At 34.5% G+C, this 22369-nt stretch overlaps 1 protein-coding gene across 1 annotated transcript in view; it reads right to left on the bottom strand.

Annotated features, from left to right (window-relative positions):
- LOC117120877 (ultraviolet-B receptor UVR8-like) overlaps nucleotides 1-22369 on the bottom strand; it is a 69690-nt gene that overhangs the window by 8094 nt on the left and 39227 nt on the right. The window contains exons 7-8 of the mRNA XM_033265975.1: nucleotides 18731-18855; nucleotides 17467-17610 (exon numbers count right to left, since the gene is read on the bottom strand). Of these exons, the coding sequence (XP_033121866.1) occupies nucleotides 17467-17610; nucleotides 18731-18855 (269 nt within the window). The remainder of the gene's footprint in view (nucleotides 1-17466; nucleotides 17611-18730; nucleotides 18856-22369) is intronic.

The raw sequence follows: 22369 nt of genomic DNA, 5'->3' as shown, positions 1-22369 counted from the left end.
GGCATGAGCAATTTACAACGCAGACTGGCACATTATCTTCCCCATTGGAGGCCTATTAATTTCAGACACTGATGGCCATATAATGTCGTTACAGGTTAGCTGACCATGTCTCGACTTGTATTCATCATATAACTTACGCTTATATTTTGATATGACCTGCTTTACTGGTCATGTGCTCAGTAATTCACGATACGAGTTGTTAAGTCTAAGCAAGGGGCAAATTGCTTTCATGTAGGCAAAAAAATAGCATGATTCCACGTACTTCTGGGAGCAAAGCAAAAACTTTAAACCAACCCCATCTCCCACAAATATTTTTTTACTGCTGTGTTATTCATTTTATCCCTATAAGTCAGCTGGGCATGGGATTATCATGAGCAGCTAAATATAACAAGTGTGTAAAAGCTCACTGAATTTTCAATATTTTCTTTTTTATTTATTTATATGTCTTTTTGTGTGATTACACTTTCAGTGATGCAGCACTGGTATCACAAGTAAAAAGAATAAAAGGAAAGCAAAATGAAAAAGAAATTGAGCTAAAAAAAAAGAGCCATTGTGTACACTGGGTCTGTTTTATAATCCTTATCAAAGAGAGGACACTTGTTCTACTGCTAGTTGGGTTTTCATATGTAGTGCTTTGATTTTGCAATTTGATCAATGTTTTCTTATGTCCATTAAACCTGTGGAATTGTCCATTTCAATTTAAATGGGCAATAACAATTTCTAATATTATTAATCCCGCCCCGCAACGACACCTGGGGGGGGGGGTCCTGCCTACATCAGATCAGGCGTGATTTGCCAACACAGTGCCACCAGTCAGCAAGCTGGAAATGTATCTTAACCTGTACATCCCAGTCATTTGATAATGGTAGCTGTCTGCGACTGAAACTGTCATGGAAGTTTCAAAACTTTTAGTCTATACATTAAAGAACCTTTCACAATATACTAATTTCTAATATTTATGTTTTAAACTATATTATTGCTTATGTGTTTGACAAAAGACTAGAGATCAATCACTCACAAATTCAATCAATCAACCAATCAATCAATCAATTAATCAATCAATCAAATGTCAGGATTTAGAAAGTGCCAAAACTAAATCAAATTGCAAAATCAAAGCACTACATACATATGAAAACTCAACTAGTAGTAGAACAAGCCTTCCAGGATGGATTATAAAGCGTAGACCCAGTGTACACAATGGCTCATGTGTACTATAAAGAACCCAGTACAGTACATCATTTTGAGTCGGGTAGGGGATAACCTGGTGTATTGGTACTGTACAGACAGCCCCTGTGGTAGGCAACAAGTGCTGCTGGTACAGGTTTGCCAGATAACACAGACACAAAGCGATTCTTATGAGTGAAGGAAATCACTGAACAAGATACTAGTCCCGATATCATGCGCCATGAGGACCTTTGATGGATACCAGCGCTATATATATGCACACTATTATTACAGAGAGCATCTTAGCTCAGTCGGCTAAACTGGTGGCACTAAAAGTAGCGATGCAGTAAATGACAATGTCGGATTGCCGCTTACATCGGTTGAATTATACAAGTCATGCTTGTGTTAGTCTACAGAGTTAAATCAGGCCAGCAGACTAAAAATAGGGCCCCTGGTATAATCGAGACATAAATCTGAAGGATGTTGGGAATTGTATAGCTTTGTGAGGAAAACGTGACAACACCGTCCTTCTAAATCACAACGAAATCAGAGCATATTCATTTGAGTAATTCCTTTTGAGTAATGATGATGTTAATGGCTTTAATGTCAGAGACCTTACTCCTCTTTTACACTGCTAAATTATCTATAAAATGTTGATACCAGGAGGAGGTGGGGGAAAAACAGGGTCTCAGGGGGGAAACAATCATCCTGTGCCATGACAAGGTAGTCAAATAAAAAATATTTATTTTCCAATCCTCAAATATATTCTGTCAATCCTAATAATATATTGGTCTAAAAAAGCAATTTTTTGGGCCATACTAAACCATAATATCTGTCCCCCTCATCCCTTTCCTCTGTAGCCTCTGATTCTGTTCAACCGAGGCCAGTGGAATCCAGATACGAAGCGATGGTGGGAGTCTAGGGGGATCTAATCCCCCTAGCAGTAAAAAAAATAAGTAATTACTGGGTCATTTTAAACTATTCTGAGATGTCTTAGTATTATGTTGACTAGAAAGAAACTTTTGTTTGCATGTCCAAAGTGCGGCTTAAACCCCCGCCCCTAGCACTACCACTTGTTATAATAACAACAAATGACCAACCAATGAAGAAGAGATTCAACCAATGGAGAAGATTCAGCCAATTTTATTCCCTTATAACACCCCTAGATAGAGTTATACTCTCTTAAGGTGATGGTTTTTAATAAACAATAATACTAGTGTACATATGATTGATTACAATTCAAGGTAATATTCAATGACATACTTAGTATATTTTGGCACTCGGTCAATTGCACAACCTACCTAGGCCTCTTATAAACCCTTGCCATTTTGTCACCAACTTCTCATCTATACGATGTCGTTAAACCTCTTCCATCCAAATTCATTTTTTTCCTAAATATGAAATTTAAATAAAAACGTCATCTGTGAACCTACTTATTACAGCCGCTAATAAAATTTAATATCGTGCATTATGGCATTCTGTTAAGAACGTGTGCTTATTACTATTTGGAAGCAATATTTCGACACGCTCCTTTTAAACAGTTGTCTGCAAATTTCTGCATTTATATGCATGGAATCCGTGCCTCTGCAAGTAACCTTTGACATAACCTACATATATCTTGCTCACCTTTAAGTCTTGCTATCATCCCTGAAGTGTAAGAGTTTAGAATTTATATCATCGTATGTGCTATATAGGATTGTAAACTATTTGTTCAGTTTTAAAGAATTCTATCCTGTGATAATTATGATGTTAGCTTTTAGCCTATATAAAATACACAAGAAATGCAATTTAATATTTATTTTTGTTGTTATATTATGCTGAGTGCCTCTCTGAGATGGGAAGGTTACCTTCACAAAATGCACAGTAATTAGAAAAATACTGCTGTATAAAAAAAGAGATCATATTAAAATGAATGGAAGCTTGATTTTTCATTGTAGTGGAACGGAACAAATTTGTATTAAAAGGTAGGCTGCGGTTGAAGGTGGTAATGCTCGAAAGGCATGAAGGCTGAGAGACATATCTATGGCTTTGTGCTCGTACATTAAACAGAGCAAAGATGTACGCATTTATTATGCATTCCAAGGCCAGTGGATTCATCATTATAATAGCATGAACTTTGAAACTGAGGGTGTCAGCAACCCTTACAGCTGTATATTGCGACCTTTGCATGTTATACACAGTGATCTCCAATATGGGTGAAACATCTTTTGTTATATAGGTGAAGTATAAAGCATTTGCCAGATGCCATGCTCATTATATATTTTTTTATGCGGATTTCTTTTTTTATCTCTTTAATTTATTTCTATGAATTGCCAAAACCTCATGTATTACGTGAAACTTTAGCAGATTAAAGTAAGGATTTTCTAACCTTTTGAAGCATCTTGACTAATTGTTTATATATAAATAACACTAAGTACCGGTACTAATAAAAGTACTATCATTGCTAATATCCTATCATGTAGACCCATAATACTATTATAATCATACTACAAATGGTTAAAACATCACTGTGGATTACCAATTTAGTCTATTGTGTTTCTAGAATACTTACTCTTACAGTTAATTTTCATCAAATTCAATTTAAAAATAATTCATGTTTGGCTATGAATATTCAAAATCAGATTTTCATATTTCGTAGATTACGGGCATTTTAGCAATACACGTTGACCATCCGCAATAAATGTTGATGGCGCGTCAAAGTTCTGAGCTTTACGACACTAAGTAGCTCGGCTTTGGAAGCAAATTAACAAGTTGCCAAAGGTTGAGTTTTCTTAAGCCATTCATGTCAATGGTTTCACAAGTCAAGGTCACAATGGTTTAAAACCTGCTGTTCCCTCAACAATGAAAGAAAAAAATGAAAATGTTACAATAATACTGCGATTTACATTGTCAATCGTCCAGGCCTAGCATCGTATGAATGATTCAGACAGCTAACACCGCACACAGCATTGGTAAGCTTTGCACGCCGATACTGTGGGCGTCTCTTTAGCAGAGTGTAATAGCAAGTAAGATCCTTTAATCTTTACCTAGATGGTTATCCAGGGTCACGATACCGTTAACCTATCATGAACTATGTAATGCACATTCACATTAATCCCTTGAGTCGTAAGATGAATGTTGTTAATCAGAATCAACAGCACTTCACTAATAGCATATTATTTTGTCGTTTCCAAAGCCAAGTCTATACACAATTCATGATTTACACATTCACCTGGAAATAATTATGACCTCCAAAATACATAATTGGTCAATGCACATTTGATAACCTTGGTCATGCAAGTATGTAAGGAACCCTCCAGCTATCAGATGCTTTACAAACAAAATTCGTTGATATGAGAAAAATAGCCGACGCGACAAGATCCTATAGGAAAGGTATGGCTGTTGCCTTGAAAGACACAATGCATGTTCATTAGTAGACGAGGGGAAATACGATTCATTGCCGTGCCACGCTACACACAACCACAAAAACTTTTTAAAAAAAACAAAGAGAAGACACTTACTGAAGGTCCTTCACATAATATAATATCCAACGTATAATATATCCAAAATGTAGACAGTATAAATCCCATAGAACAGAGCTTTCAAAAGAGAGAAACAGTCTAACCGCAACCATGAAGCATTCAAACTTACAACGCACCCTATACTCAAACAATCACAGGGCTAATTGGAAATAACATCCACAAGCTCGCCAAGTACACATAGCAATATGGTAACTCCATGGCGCGAATTAAAACATGTATACTTAGGCGCCGATACATTTTTTATAACTTCCTTTAATTTGGTGTGTACACGCTCATACACTACACAAGAAAGTAAATTTCCGATATACGACGAGAAAAATGTTCAAGGGGAGAATAATTCCAAACAGCAGCGTTGAGACGTACTAAACTCACATGCAACTAAAATGGATTAAATATGAGGCGGATGATTGCACGTGTGTCGGGAAGTGATACGCCGCTTATAGTTTTTGCGAATTATTTCTATATTTTTAAAAATATATATAATATTTCTACCATATTTCTTGTCCATTTTTAATAATATTATAATTGCGTTGAACACGAATCAAAATTTCAATTAAAAATAGTAGATTATACACAAACATTGTTCAGAAAATTATGACTTGTATCGTTAGTGAATAAAAGGGCGCACACAGCTACAATTTCGGTGATAGACAGGAGCCTCTGTTAGACATAATATACAAAACTAATAACAAAACAAGAAAATGGTGAATTACAAATCGTTATGAAATGTACATTATATGAACATTTTTTTTATGACTTTAATACCATAAATATATATCACGACTGAATTAATTACATATAAATAAATAAATAAAAAATATGTTGATCATTTTTTGTTTTAGGCGAGTATGGCCTTCTCTTTCTATTTTTATTCACAAAATGGTCTCCATTAATACATTTATGAATATAGGCCCAGGCCAAGCCTAAACACATAACAAACATTATATTTCTTATGAGGATGTTTTACTTTCCGAATGGATTTCTGGATATCATCTATTAAAAGTTAAGAAAAGGAGGAAGCTGCAAAATATGGTGTAGACTTGAAACACATATTTTCTTTTTCATTTGGCCTAAAGAGATATTAATAAATAACTAAGAAAAAAAAAAAGAAAATGATTCAAAAAGACTTTCTTCACGTAATTACCGTCCGGCGCATTCATATATCGGTAAACCGTCTCCATGCAGTCAAATCATACTTAAGCATGGTCACTTTATGCATGTACGTTAGCTGAATTAAGAATAAATTGTGCGATGTGTGTAATAATGTAACAAAACTGACATGATTATATAGGATGTGTGTCTATAAATATTAGGGAAAATAGAGGGAAATTTCACAGTAATTTGTGACTTTGGTAGTTAAATATGTTGGTATAGGATAAAAATGTCACCTGGCTTCACATGCATTTTGTAATTACCTACAATATCCCAACAGTTAAAAATGTTCTTACCTCAATTCAGGCAGTATTTTTTAATCCAAGGTAAATATTACTGTTTTTCAAAGTGGTACAGTTACAAACAAATCATCAACACTACATATTTGTATTAAAAAAAATGGACGTTTTGATTACTGGCCACTTTAAAAGTTATGTAGCATGGGCCGTATTTATTCTTTCTTTTAGACTGCATGCACTGGTTTTCAAAGTGGTACAGTTACAAACAAATCATCAAAAAAGAAAAAAGAAAGAATATAATACAAAAATAAAGTCAAAAGAAAATTCAATGTAAAACTTATAAATTAATAGAACGTTGGGATGAAACTAAGGTCATTTCTTTAAAGTTAGTTTTTTTTCCCCCCCTTTTTTTTTTTTCACAATTTCACCGCTGAGCATGTTACTCCCGGTCTTTGTTATTTTGTTGTCATAAATGTGCGAAAATTCATAACCCCATAAATCTCCGTTCATGTTTTTAGGTTGTTTTCTTATGCAAATGGCTTTTTTTATTTTCCTTTTCTCCGATTCACTTTCTTTTTCCGAAATTTTAATTTAATGTATTACCAGTAACATTGTGAATACAATATTTACATTTCCAAAAAGTATTTTCAAAATTCTAGTGTAATATGAACATTTTGTTGTAATTAGACTTTTATACAGGCCTATATGTTCACAGACAAGATAAGAATGTTTTTATTAACTTTTACCACAAATGGAAATTAGCTTTGTCAGGTGCATGAATGGAACCTGGAATATAGGTGGAATATAATATTAATTAATAAGTAATTGAATTAAAAATACACATATTACACTATTAGTTATACTGTAGTAATTAGTTATAATGCAGCAATTGTAAGTTAATCTTCAGTGTGAACTACCACTACTACTGTGTCTGTTGAAAAAAAAAGGGTTTCAACTGATTTATGTTCAATCGGGTCTCATTACGTACCATGAAAAACAAATGTTTGATGTCTTGGCGCTTCGATTTAATTCTACTGTAGATGGAAAAACACAAGTTTTCCAAGAGAAATTCTAATTTACTTTTTTCCAGGTTGTTACATTGCAGCCATATTAATATTTTTAAATTCCTATGATGACTATTAGATGTTTCCCCATTCAAAAGCCGAAAAAACAAAGTAATCAATTTAATGGATAATATTTTTTAAGTTCATTAGTTCAAAACAGACAATAAATCATCAAATATTTACATTTAACTTACAAATGAATGAATAATATTATGAATTATTATTCAGATGTATTAAACTCTCATCTACTGAGTACATATATAAGAATCTTTAATTTTCATTTTCCAGGAGGTTTTGAAGGTAGGTTGTCAAAATACCATCCTGTACACAGGATGCACAATCTAAATAAAAAAATTGTACAACAGAACATGTTTGTAAATTTTCTGTTATATTATGTTTGGCAGCTTTAGTGAACTATGGCCCTTTATGACATACCAAAAAGCAAATAAAGTTTAATTGAACTGAATTAACATCACCACCAACCACCTCCATCTACCAAAACCACTGTCAAACAACACCATTAACAAAATTCTCCATTACCAGCCAACATCATTCACGAACAAAAACCATAGAACTCCATTCATTATTACCATTACTAGAGCCAACTTTATTACCAGTCAACACCCTTTACCACCACCAATATCAGCCAACACCATTAACAAACACCTACATCACGAGCCAACATCACTCATAAACACAAACCATTCGACTCCATCCATCACACACTTTTACAAGTCTCTTATCAGTTACTTCCTTTCGTCATGGTGGGGCAGCATTACTAGAGTCACTACGCTAGTCAACATCATTTACCACCACCATTATCATCAGCTACAGTAACATCATTTACCACAACCATCATCCAACCAACACCATTAACAAGAATCTTCATTACTCATGAACACAATAAACCATGTAACTCCATCCACCACCACCATAACTAGAGACAACACCATTACCAGTCAACACCATTTACCACCATCATCATCAGCCAACACCATTAACAAACATCTCCATTACCAGCCAACATCAATCATGAATACAAAACCATTCAATTCCATTCACCGCTACCATTACCAGTCAACACCATTTACCACTACTATCATCGGCACACCACTCACAAACATCTCCATGTTACCAGCCAACATCACTCACAAACACAAACTATTAAACTCCTTTCATTACCACCACTAGCGCCTACAGTAGTCAACACCATTTTGTAGTGTGATACTATTCCACTACAAGAGAAATAAAAAAAAACAACAAAAAAAAACAGACATTTAATTAACCTTTTAAATCAAAAGCCAATGTCCAAAATGAACAGTTAAATATTCATTGTATTTAATTCACCAAAAGTCAACATCCATAAATTCAAAAAGCTAACAGGAATGAAATTTAGAGTTTCAAGATTAAGGATTATGATTAAAGCCATTCACTCTTTCCAGTCGTAGGGCATCGTGGCTACGTCCTAATTAACTACCGTATCAATTAGAGAGTAGGGTGTCACTTAGATAGATGCCTTACATAATCCATTCTATAAACCATTGTGGTCTGCTGCCCTCAATCACTTTTTTAAATGATGGAATCAGCTTTCTGACTTAGTGGATCAGAGATGAAAGTAAAAAAAAAAGCTGTGCCTAGTAAAAGGTCATGACTGATGTTGGTACAGTAAGTGGTTGTTCATTAAAATGGATGTAGCCTCACGCTATGTTAGTGGCGCAGACTGGTTAGGGTTTAAAAGACTCAAAGCACGTTTACACATTATAAGACAAGACGTTCAAGAGCGTATCAAAAAGAAACCGAACCCAATTTCTCCTAGTTGAGTAACTACATCATACGGTCTGGGTTCCTGGGGACCCACACACCTGCAGTACAGTGCCACGTATAGTGCTAACTATTTACACATCGCGCAAAAACAACCACAACACACACAAAATCTGTGGTTTGTTCTACAGTCTACATGCTTTGTATGACAGGTGTCACTGATTGAAATATTTTTTGTCAACAGCTTTTGATCAATAGGTTAAACGTATCTTTTAAAAGATGGTGCAACATTTGTAGTGCACAGGGAATAAAATCTGATGGAGAAATACAGCCCCAGCATACGCAGTGACTACCAACTGCATGCTCTGATGTAACTTATTTTATTGTCGAGAAAAGTTAAGGCATCATTCTGTAATTTTTAATGGCAAATTACAATTAAATTTAATCAAAACACTTTTTAAACACTTGCTCTGCATATTTTTAACATTATATGCAAACAATATATTGTCTATGGAAGGCACATTTTGATTTTGTGGACAATAACTACCACAGTATAACAATACTGAGAGAGCCATTCTATATAATGCTTAAGTGACTGATTTCATTGAATTCAATTATTATAACAATAATGAGAATAATATCTAAATATTTTATAGAATTGGTATTCCCCAACACAGACACTTGGTGTACATGGCATTCACACACTTACAGCAACCTCGTTCTGCTTTATTACTGTAACTGAAACAGCAAGTCAATAAATGACAATTGGAAAAAATAATGATTTGAATTAAAGATTTCTCTAATTCCTTCCAACTTGACATTTTTAGTGGCTTTTATGCTCATATAATCAGCCTCACTCAACAGAAAATTAAAGACCTAAATGAAGGTGTCGCCACTTGAAAGCTAAACAACATTACTAGAGTGATCTTGCTGTAGCAGAGCAGACACCTGTCGAATACTATTTGATGGATGTCGAATGACAAATTCTATTGTTCCTTAGCTTTCATTAAAGCAAACAGGAAAAAAAAAACCTGATAACTAGTAATGGAAATAAAGACAGATATCATAATCTATCGGCTTGAACTCTGAACTAGTTACGAGTTTTATATCCAGACGAAGTATGAGAAGAATTTCTTTAATACGAAGGTGCATGGTTTTTACAGACGTGGTGATAAATTTTCAGATACGAAAATGTTGTTTTCGTAGTTGCATGCATGTTTGGATGGTATAGGTATTTTTTAAATGTGTGTTAAATGGACATGAGTTATGAAAAAGGTATTAAACTCATTTTCCATTCCTATGCTTATCAGTTTCATCCTGTAATTATGTTATTTTCACCCTCATAACTAAATATGAAGCAAAGCAATGGGTTACATGGTTATGGGACTAGTACCTGCCCCGTTCTATCAACAGTTTATAAAATTCTGCAAAATTGAAAAAGTAAAAACAGATTACTGTTACACCTCTTTATACCTATTTTAAAATCTTGGTTTGATATAATTCTGTTTCCAATATCACCTTAAAGTTCTATTTTAAGACTTTAGCATATCATAGTAATTTTTTACATCATATTTTATGAATACTTTATTTAAATACGAAATTCCAATTTAAGTATATGCTTATTTATTACGGAAAAATAAAATGTTATAATAAATTATTGCCATATATAACTCCATTACGAGGCCTACAAAATTAGGAATCTTCTTAGTTCAAAATCCTGAAATGTTCATGATTTGAACTATAATCTTATGAGTTTAAAAGGCAAGCACTATGACCAGAATTCCATAATTGCGATATAAGCACCAAGGCGAGCCATCTAATGAGGAGGGACGTACAGCGACACCGTTTCCTAATCCATTCAGAAGAATTAATGACGTAGGGATCAGCATCAAAATCTCCTTGTGTGCTCCTACAAAAAAAAAGTTAAAAGCCAGAGTTCACGTGATTCTGGCATTTCAGAATCCCCCGGGAATCGTGATCGCTGACATAATGTGTTTGGTCCCTTGACACCAACCACATGATTACTCCACTTAGCACCAGCATCACATTAAACTACTGCTATATAATCTCACACATTACTATCAACCTGGAATAATGATCAAAGAAAAATACATCATATTTTTCAAGTCTTAAAAAAAAAACAACACACATATTGGAATAAAAATAATTTAATTGTAATTGACATAGACATTCTCCTAAGATGTGAGCATTGCAAGTGTGCATTAAAGTTATGCTACTGAGAAATCAGCATTGTGAGTGTACGAAAAAATGAAGGATTTATGAGTAAGCGGTGTTTTATCAATCTTGAATATACTGTCTAGGGCCGACTAATTATCTACCCCTGCAAACACCTGTCTACATTATACTACTGCTATGTTGCCACTTAATACATATACCGTGCCTTTTTTATTATGTGTCTGTAAGAACACTTTCATATTCTCGAATGTGATCTGCCGCTGCTGTTTCCGTTACAAGGCTAAAATTCTAAATAGAAGCCATACACACGTATCGATCGTGTTAATTAATAAATCCTGTGTACATGACTAATTAGTAATGACAATAATAATTGATAATTATGGGGGTAATTCTGTTATTGCTTTGATCAAGATTAAACATGGCATTGTAGGGTTTGGTGATAACCTTTGTAACTTCAGATGACTGTCCCATCCTTAATTCTGATTGCCAGTGGGAATATACATACATAAATACACAAAAAACACTCTGAATAAGAAAGGATTAGTTTGACCACATCTGAAATACAATCTTTCCTGTCAATATAAATCTATTTCACAACAGAATTGCTTTTCCTGTACTTGCCGATTGTCTGATTAAATAAAAAAAAAACGTAATATTACATTTTGAAGATAAAAACTGCAAACTTAATTCACATCAGTTGTATTTTTCCACCGAAAAACATATTATCACAAGGACTTAATATCTTAACAATACATTTTTCATTTGTGTGTTGTACAATTAAAGTATTTTCCCACTTCTAAGACAGAAATAACAGAACAGACATGATTTATCGATTTGTCTTTGGCATAAAGAACCCATATAACACGGTCTGCCGGAAAACTGCGAAGGTGGCACAACACTAAGTCATGATATAGTATGTTTTGATGCCACATAATTTTTAAAACGACCGGCAACAAATTTGTAATGATTACAGAAATATAGGTTTAAATTTTTGTTTGTTAACCTTAGATTTAAAAATTCAGTCTGAATTGAGGTAAAAACTTAGACCAGTAAAATTTGTAATACTGCAATCATTAAATTTTTTTATATTTAGGTAATTTATTTGTTTTTGAATAACAAGAGTAAGAAAATATGTTCCTTACCAATCAAATGTATACTAATTAATCAGTTTAATAGGCCCTTAAATTGGCTAGACTAAAAACTAAAAAGTTTATATTAGTAGAAACTGAATTATTTCAATGTCATCTTGGATCTTGTTTTAATGACATTTAGTGCCAAATTTCAATCAATTTATTTTTTTTTGTTCACTAGTATATTAGCTCTATCAAACACAGACAGTATATCTTTAAACAGAAAAAAAAAATCCCCCACTAATTTTTTTACATTGATTTTCTGTCTACATATGCTTTGCATCATCCTTTGAGAGTTTCAAATAAAAGCTTATGTTTTTTTACAGACAGACAGCATTGAAAGAAATAAAATCTCCCACAAAAAATCACATAAAATTGAATCACACCAGACACTAATCATGTGACCAAAAATGTAAGGATGTAGAATGATCATCACCTGAGAATGCTTCTACAATGTTATCTTCAGGAATCTAGCTCAGCAAATTTATAAAAAAAAAAGTTTTCTCTAAATTAAAACTAGTATGGATTATTATGGATTAGTACTATACAGATGTTCTGTTGTATTGGATAATTTTTTTTCCCCAGTTTGTTTTCTGATGTCTCAAAATACTGTTATCACCACTACTTTTAACTGTGTGAATGCTCCTGTGTTGAATATTTGTAGCAAAAAAACCTGTAAATTTTAATTTGCTGTTGTTGGGAGAGGAATTGATAAGGGCATTGGTAGAAGTCATACATGGAGATTTGACACCCAGAACACGAGGATATTGGGACATCAAGGAAGGGTATCAAAGGGATAACAGGGGAACGAGTTGGGTGATGATGGAATCATGCAAATACTTTATACTAAAAAAAAAATATAGGCCTTGTTGCAGATCAAACTTGGGTGGCCAACTCAGACATGCATGAATGCAAAAAGACATTGATGCAGACATGCATGCAGGGAAGCCTAGCATCAGACATAGCATTTAGCCTGGGTATATGGACGAGTGAGCTCAGGGAGACAGGTGAAAATACTCAAAATGATGAAATGATTGTCTTGATGCATGCAGGCATGAATGCAAATAATGAATGGATGCAAAGGGGATAGATACAAGAATCTTAACATATGGATCTCAATATATATTTAACTGTAATAATTGTTTTCTTTCAATTTGCCTACAAAAAACAGAAGTACACATCACTAACACCACAATAATTATAAGCACCGTGATTGTAAAATAAGATTGTTATAGTTGTTTAAACATTTACACATGAGGAAGAGGGACAGCGGCTAACAATAGAGGGTCTGAAAATGTCCAGTGGAGGCTAGCGAAATTAATAGGCCTTGTTCAAAATACAGAGGAAAATTTCACTGTTTATTCAGTTCTGAGACATTTCAGAAAATATTATTCTCAATGAAACTTGAAGGGGGAAGAAACGGTTATTTTTTCAAAGAGTTATGGCCAACAGGGGGCTTGGATGTTTGATAGGGGTCTTTATCTCCTTGCCTTCTGGTACTACCACTGTTACTATTATAAAACACAAGATCATTAAATAATGTCACATGACAGATGTAATGGCCAATAGGGAAGCAGACCATTCACCACATGAAGACAAAGAAGTGCATTGAATATTTTACTTTACTACTCACTAAAAAAATGAAATTCTATGCAATTTTTATTAAAGTTACAAACTTATTTTTGCATATTTCAAGTTCAGGGTTTTGAATAAATTTTTTAAAAATAAATTAACATTCTGTATTGCATTAAAGAGGTATATGCAATATACTTTAAAAAATACATTTTTCCCCTTGATTGAATTCTATTCTGGGAATTAAGGCTAATGGAATTTGATTCTACACTTCAGAGGGCAGTAGACACATATTTTCCTTGCTCTTTCAATCTGATTGCATTATTTTAATGTTAAGATAAATATAATTTTCATTTAAAATACTTTCAATCTGATTGCATTATTTTAATGTTAAGATAAATATAATTTTCATTTAAAATACTTCTGAAATCATTGACAACAAATGCAAATACCACATTTCATTATTCAATATTTCTATATTTATCATTTAAAATAACAATGTTTGTACTCTAATAATTAACAATCAATAAAAAAGATTTAATTTATTAAAAGTAAATTAAATTATGATTGACTTATTTAGTTTTATTCTGCACATTGTCTTTGATTTTGATCTTGTTATAGTTACACCATGGTTAGACTAAAATCTTTCTTGTGGAAAATTCAAATATTAAAGCGAAGTTGATATTTTATGGTAGCATGTATATATATATATATATATATATATATAAAATAAATACCAATTATAACAACCAATAAAATCTTTAAGCTCCATAATTTCAGAAACGATAATTAAATAATGCCACTGTTTATCAATAATACATACATTTTGATCCAAAATTGAGGAAAAGGTATATAAATAACAACATTATTTACATTTTATTCTCTTCATTACAAATACTTACACATGTAGAATAGCTTTCTCAAAGGTATCAAAATCAAGAACACAATTTATATGCATTTCGTATGGCGGTATTTATTAAACTTTCTGAATAAGTAATAGCGTGCAGACAACGTAAACTCCGGCGCTCATGTGTATAATTATGCTACGTATATTTAGCCCAGTAACCTTCACGTTTATGAGGTTAATTTTGCCCGATGCGCTGTCTGATGCCTACGCAGTTCAAGGTAATCAGTATCAACCAAGATTGCCTTTATATATTTGTTGGCCTTGCGCTAAGGGGTAGGAACAACTGCGCTATAATCTGTGTTTCTGGAAATGTGAATTATTCAAAAAGGGGACGCTGAATTTTACTTGTCACATTCCAAAAAACATATCTGTGTAGATTAATAATATGCAGATTAATATAATTAGACTTGTTAAATCTTATCATAATATTCAATCAATATGTAAATAATACAAAATTTGGGAAGGCAGTTTGGCTCAGCGGTTTTCATTCTAGTTATTTAACTTATAGTCAGGAGTTCAAACCACGCGCTGACTATAGCTTGCGGGCCATGCTTAGATACCCTTACTTGCATTGTTGATAGACATTGAAGTAGCTATGTTTTTCTGACAATTCATGCCATATAAATATAGTATAGTTACATATTATAGTGTTTTTTGCTGCAAAGCAGGAGAAAAATATTTTTTTAACACCATGGCTAACCCCGATTAAAGGAACCCCTATAACGTGAAATTGTTTAGCCCCTCTAATGGTTCTAGTGTAATGATACTGACAATGTTCTTGTAGGGTTTCCTGGGTAATAAACAATATCAGGGAGGTTATCAATCTTACGAAAATGATGACAAATATGGTAAACACATTAAGTAACTTAAGACTCAGAAATTTTCCCTTCAGGCAAGCATCGGATGCCACTGTAGGCTGCCACAAGAAATTGCCAGACTACATGACCCGCCAAAATACACAGCCAACACAACTGCATACTATTATGCTGTGGTCTGGGGCAAGACCAGCCAGCTAGTAGTTTACAGCTTATAGCTGGTGGTGTCCAGTTTCAATACGGGCCTCTTAACAATATATAACATCCAAATTACTGTGAAACAAATTTTACTAAACTTTAAGAGTAAATGGTATAGACCACATGCATTCAACTAAAAATTTCCAGAAGTATTGTTGACATGTCAACAAATCAATCTTGGAAATTTTTGAACACACACAGAGAACTAAATTTATAATGATTCTAATCCATGAACATGATTTTTATATGAACATGAACCAGTAAGTCTGGGACTGTATGGTGTTTACCAACAGCAGAGAACAGCTCTTTCGTCACATTAGTTTCAATAATTCTCTTGCATAAGCTACTTAGCCAAATCCCTTTTAATACCTCTTGATCATATTTTTATGGTCACCTTAGACATACCTACAAGGCTTACAAAAGGCTAGATAATTTGTGGGTACACGTTTTGACGTGTTAAAGTTTTAAGCCTGAGGTCTTGAGTTTTAAAAGTATTTGATATAATGGTCAGTGTATAACTCATTAAAGTCAAATCTATATTCCCTCTGAAATAATGATGAATTATCGATTAAGAATTAAGCTTAAAGGAGGTAACAAAAATTGTTATTAACCCACAATGGCAGCAAATCTGACCAACAATATAATAATTTAAACTTAAAGCTCTATAGGTGAACAGAAGGTTAATGTACATAAGTGTTAATATTCGTTTGTAGTTTTATATTATGTCTAAAACAATCTGATGTTCACTAATTCTTATATAATCTTTTTTTCTCTACTAATGTATAATAATTTGTTTACGCCTGGCACAGGTGCGATGCTAGCGTGTGGACCAGCTGGACAACGGTTCCCTAGAGATCTGGTCCAGCTACTAGGGAAGTCTTGGTAAAGTCAGGGTGAATTTATTAGAATCGTTTATAAGCCAGAATCAGTTGGTCAGAGTTCCAATGTCGCGAGCATCCAGAAGTGTTCAAAACATAGAACAGTTTAGCTCAGCTTCAACCGTGCTTAGGCTGAGGTGAGTGGGGCCCAACTGTCTGGGAATTATGGACCACCTGTCCGGCAAATGCAGATGCCACCGCTGGCCTGACAAAGGCAAAATCATAGCAAAATTGATAATACAGTACAGCATTTTTTTAGGTAGGTTAGAATAATATATCAGGAGACTTTCACAGAATTCACACATACACATAAAAAAACCTAAATGTAAAAAAATAAATGTGTATATTTAAATAGGGTGTATCCTAGGTTTGTTTGTGCTTTAGCTCAAATTAAAAGTATAGAATGACCATAGAATAATCATGTTCAGGTACTTCAACTGGTGTTTATATGGTGAATTCTGTAAATAAAACATCATAATCAACGTTCAGCAGTACGCCTTGGAGCATGTTTGCTTAGAATAAACCTACCTGCATTGCACTGTGAACATCAGTGGCACAATCTTCGCCACCTGAACGTGAGATCTTGGCCAGTCCAATGTATGGCATTTGGCAAGTAAATTTGAACCTAAGCCCTTTTAAAATGTTGCATATGCAAGTTCAATAATGATATTTTTTTTCCTATATTTATTATGATGTGTAAAAATGTGATTTTGTTAAACATCTAGTAGACATGAAATCTGGTGTGATCTAAAGTTATTTTCTCCTTGTTCTTTCCATTTCAAATTGACTGCTATTATTAAATTTAAAAAAACCAATTGTGTTTGTTCTTGGTTGCTGTGGAGAAAATAAAACAAATTATTTTTTCTGACCTGTTAATGCCATGGAATGACCACTTCCACCAGCCACCATTATAACGTTATCATGGCATGTCAGCTTGCGCATTGGAAGATGGACATCTTGACGTCGCATTCCGCATGCTCTTCCGTTACCCCAAACATAAAGTTCGCCTGACCCTACAAATGAGAATTATATATGTTCATTTTAATAACCAAGTGATCAAATTAATGTTTGGCGCCAATTTAATTAAAAATTTGAATATAAATTACTAATTGATTAAATTCATTTATCAGTAATTGATTGATAATGATGGATTTATTATTTCAATGTGTGTTTGCGTCAGGAAAATATCATAGGAATGATATTTTGCCCTACCTGACGTGTTGTCGTACTGCGTTCTTAAATACAGATACTGCAATACTATTTCATGAAAAACATCACTCATATTTTTCTGATGCAAAACACACATCGAAATAGCATTGAATTACCTGCTACTTGGGGGGGGGGAGGCGGAGGGAGGGAGAAAATTTGAGTTTAAGAGGGAAAAGGGAGTACACCCATGAGTTCAGTGGCAATCCAGCAGTGGGTGAAAGGAGAGCTTGATTGTTTTTACCACTCATTTACAGCAACCATGGTGGGGCAGAGGTGGGCGTGGCGGCGTGAACGTCATATTGTGCCACCCTGTCAGAAACTCTCTGCTTGGGCATCAGATTCAACATTAGTCACATAGCACAAGCTCAGTGGTCTAATGGTTATGACACCAGGCTAGTTTCATGAAGGTCGTGGGTTTGATTCCCACCCAAAAATCACTTGCAAATTTTTTTCACAGTATTTGGGAATGTATTGACACATGAGTTAGGGCGACACATCACTCTGATGGATTTATTGTTAGACAGATTCATTTGAAATCAATTTAAAGCTTTCCATTGCATGATAATGGCAAGATCCGGGGCATAATGAGGTCATGTAACGTTTTCTGCATCTTTAATGTAAAGCTACGATGACACTCAGTACTCATTATCCAAAATCAAAATGCAGTTTGGGCCCAGTCCAGGGAGGAATCCAGAATTTTTTTAAACTGTTGGGCACAACATTTTCAGAATAGATAAGTGAGTAGTACATAATATTAATAATGATATGCACTAAAATTTTAAAATTTAGTGGCAAAATAGGGGGCACGTGCCTTCCTACTGAATCTGTGCCTGCATTGTGCAGAGAATGTGAGATTGTTACCGAATACATCCTATAGTTTTGTTCAGTAAACAAAAGCTTCCTACTTTTTCGCTTGTAACACACCTGTTGCCGCAATGCTGTGTCCAGCTCCGCATGCTATGTGATGGACGTCTTCAATATTTTCATTAATTTTTGGGGACAGGATTTCCTCCATGTCTGCTGTTCCAAGTTGACCATAACTGTTCTGTCTAAATAATAAAAAGATAATAACGCGTTATTATTATTTATATTTTTATTAAATAGACTAACTATATTTTAATGATTACGATTATTCAATGCAGAAATAAAACATTACAGTTCTTTTACATCTGAAGTTGCCCAGACTTTAACAACAGAGAAAATTTGTAAATGAACAGTAAAGAATAAGTTCACATCAGAAAAAAAACCCCGAAGATTATGAACCAAGAAAAAAGAGAGCATGCTATCTCAATGTCGACATCATCCAAGATTGCAGGAGAGGGACTCCGAAAACGACCAGTCGCAAGAACATTACACAATGACTAAGAGTGCACAAAAATGCTGGGTAGATGTAATGGTCAATCTATAAATATATACAGGCTAATTTAGAATGCTGGTAAGGTACCAGAGAAACACTGTTGCACTTTTTTTTTTTGAACCAGTAAAGAATCATTAAATATTGCCCAGATTCTTTTTGAACCAGTAAAGAATCAGTAAAATATATACAGATTCAGTGTTCTTATTTTTTGCCAATTTTAGGCTTAAAATGTTCTTATTTTGTTCTTAGTTTTACACACTCAAACAGAGAACACTATTTTTGTTTGGTAATAGAGGGTATTACCATGGAGGAATTAGCTAATTCGTCCATGGTATTACATAGTCACACCTACTGCCCATAAGGTACTGATAAGACTTCTTGGGTTTTCTATTTTTTGTTTAAATAAAAACCTCATTTTTCAGCCTCAATTTGTTCTTATAAGGTGAGTCGAATGGCCAAGCGGTTAGCAGGGGTTCCACAAGCTATAGCCATAATATCGGTGCTGGTTCAAACGGCATGCTCGTCTATGGTTCTGGTGATAGAACAAGTCTTCTCGGATAAGGATTATAAACCGTAGGCCCAATGTATACAATGGCTCGTGTGCAATATAAAGAACCCAGTACATCCTTCGAGACATGTAGGGGGATACCCCGGTGTACTGGAACAAACAGCCTCTGTGGTGGACGACTAGAGTTGCTGGTACCGGGTTACCGGGTAGCACAGATATGAAGGGACCCTTAGGGGCGAAGAAAGTCATTGATCAAGTTCCTAGTCCACATATCAAGCGCCCTGAGCATCTTACATTAGATGGATATGTGCGCTATATAAAACTACACTATTATTATTATTATTTTGTTCTTCATTTTTAAGATTTTCAGCCACAGTGTATTTATAAAATGTGTCCTTATAAAAAAAAAGTGTCATTAAACAATAATTCCTTTTTACCATAGATTTTTCATAATCATTGTACCATAGATCATAGTCATATCATTCATTATTGTGATAATCATAAACATCTATCACCAACATCATTATCGTCATCAAAAACAACATAAACAAAATTGTATGATACTTTGCTACACAAAATTCACATCTCATGCATACGGCACCTGCCTATGCTCTCAATAGTATGTTATAAAATACCTGAATGTACTGATTAAGAAATTACACCCACTTGCGACCTTTTAATAAAATATTTGACTTTCATAATGTGGTTTATTCGGGCCATAACCTGGTAGGCTTATCCAAATCAGTGTCTCCTCTAGGGCTTTAGATCATTATTCCACATGAATCGATGAAATTCACTAAAACTAGGACACACGAGTTCATGGCTTAATTCTTTGGCACATTGGGTATACAAACCTAGCAACCTTCTCACATAAGTAAATATAATTTTGTTTGTAGGAGATATATATAAATCAAAATTCTGAAATAGGGCTGTTCTGTGAACTGGGACGAAGCATCACCTAACAGACTGTCTGAAAACATAAAAATCTGAGACTGTATTTCGATAGCATTAACAATAACCAGTTTTAATTTATCGGGTTTCACTTACACATACACTGGGAAATTATTAGGTTTGATGGATAATAGACGAATGTCATGGCAACACATGACTGAATGCAATTCTTTAATCTGATTCGCATTAAATGTCTATTTAAATACAATATATTGCTGGTTGCTTTAATGATTGAGGGCTATAATCTCCATTTAGGATCATCCACTCCTAAAAAGGTTCCCCTCCTGTAGGAGTGATTGATAGGGATTAATATGTCCATTTTTAAATTACTGTTGTAATTCAGTTAATTTACAGAAGCAGGAGGAACGTCTCCTGTCCTGATTTTTGACTATCATTACAGAATAGGTATAGGTAATACACCTACAGTAATACAGTAGCAATCTCAGCTATGTACAGCATGATCAGAGAGTCACACTCCCAGGTGACTCACTCTTAAATACTTCTATACGAGTAGGTGCCGCATTTACGGGGGTATTTTTGAGGACTTGGTAGCACAAGTGTGGGAATTTATGGAAGAGTTTCAGCATGTATAGGTTATATTTGCGATGACTTGGTAGCACAATTGTGGGCAATACCTAGGTAAAATTAGTAGTTAAAGTACCTGCTCTTATTATCAAAGTAGCATAATTTTTCACATGATTTTAGCAAAGATTTTTTGCTGACCTCTGTGTTAAACCTACCGTTGATACATAGCCAAGAACAGTAAGAATAGCAAACAGACAGACCGCGGTGTTATTTGCTATCGGGAACCAGTACAAATTTAATTTGGTAGGTTTCGGTAAATGGTAGTCCTTAATAATTTTCAGTTAAATAGGTAGCGCAAGTGTCTCATGTCTTGGAGTGCCCCCCCCAGGTAAGTGGAGGGGGGTGGGGCCAGACAATCATGTTTTTTTGCAGTTAATCACTTGTCTAACTGATCTAGATGAAATACTGTAAATGAATTTCATAATTGGGATACAGCACAGAAAGAATGTTCCCAATAGCGGTAGGAGAGGTTTGACGCAGTGGTTGTAGTTCTGCTGCTCAGCCTTAAGATGGGAAGTTTAATCCCTCACATCCAGGAGTGCAAGTGGGTATCTGTTAAGTTCAAACCCAAAATGCACTGATTACAGCTGCAAATATAAATGGAATTCTCCCTGGGGTGTTAGTATTGTGTTCCACATGTGCTTGATCCAATGACATGGGGTAATAATGTGAAGCGCTTAGCATGCTGTGGGTGGGGGTTTGCGAATCTTCCTAGCCAGTACCCATTTACTATGGGTAAAGGAAGAGAAAATCATAAAGCACATTGTCCAAAGCTACAAGTGAAATGCAAAAGTGAGGGACTTGAACCACCGACCTCAAAAGATAAGAATCAGAGGCACCACTGCTAAAACAACTGCTCCCATTAATTCAGTAAGTTCACAAATTTTCAGTTGTGTTAATCGTTAACTACAGTAACTTCAAGCATGTATCGGCATGACCACATCAACAGGTAGACAATGGTCCAGTTTCCGTAACTGTACTCTGAACTACTCTGTATAACACAGCGGCTGCTCACCAGTAAAAGCAAGGCAATTCAACAGAAGGACGCACATCTCGGGACATCAAAGTTTATAACTCTGGCATCGACATTCTAGGCGCATGTGCGTCCCTACACGCTGAACGTCACAAAAACCATAGCAACCAGGCCATAAACCGTCAGCGT

Source organism: Anneissia japonica, unplaced genomic scaffold (assembly GCF_011630105.1).
Source record: "Anneissia japonica isolate Jap-2015-1 unplaced genomic scaffold, ASM1163010v1 scaffold287965_len1858130_cov191, whole genome shotgun sequence".
NCBI lineage: Eukaryota > Metazoa > Echinodermata > Crinoidea > Comatulida > Comatulidae > Anneissia > Anneissia japonica.
This window is presented reverse-complemented; position numbering and strand designations above follow the sequence as displayed.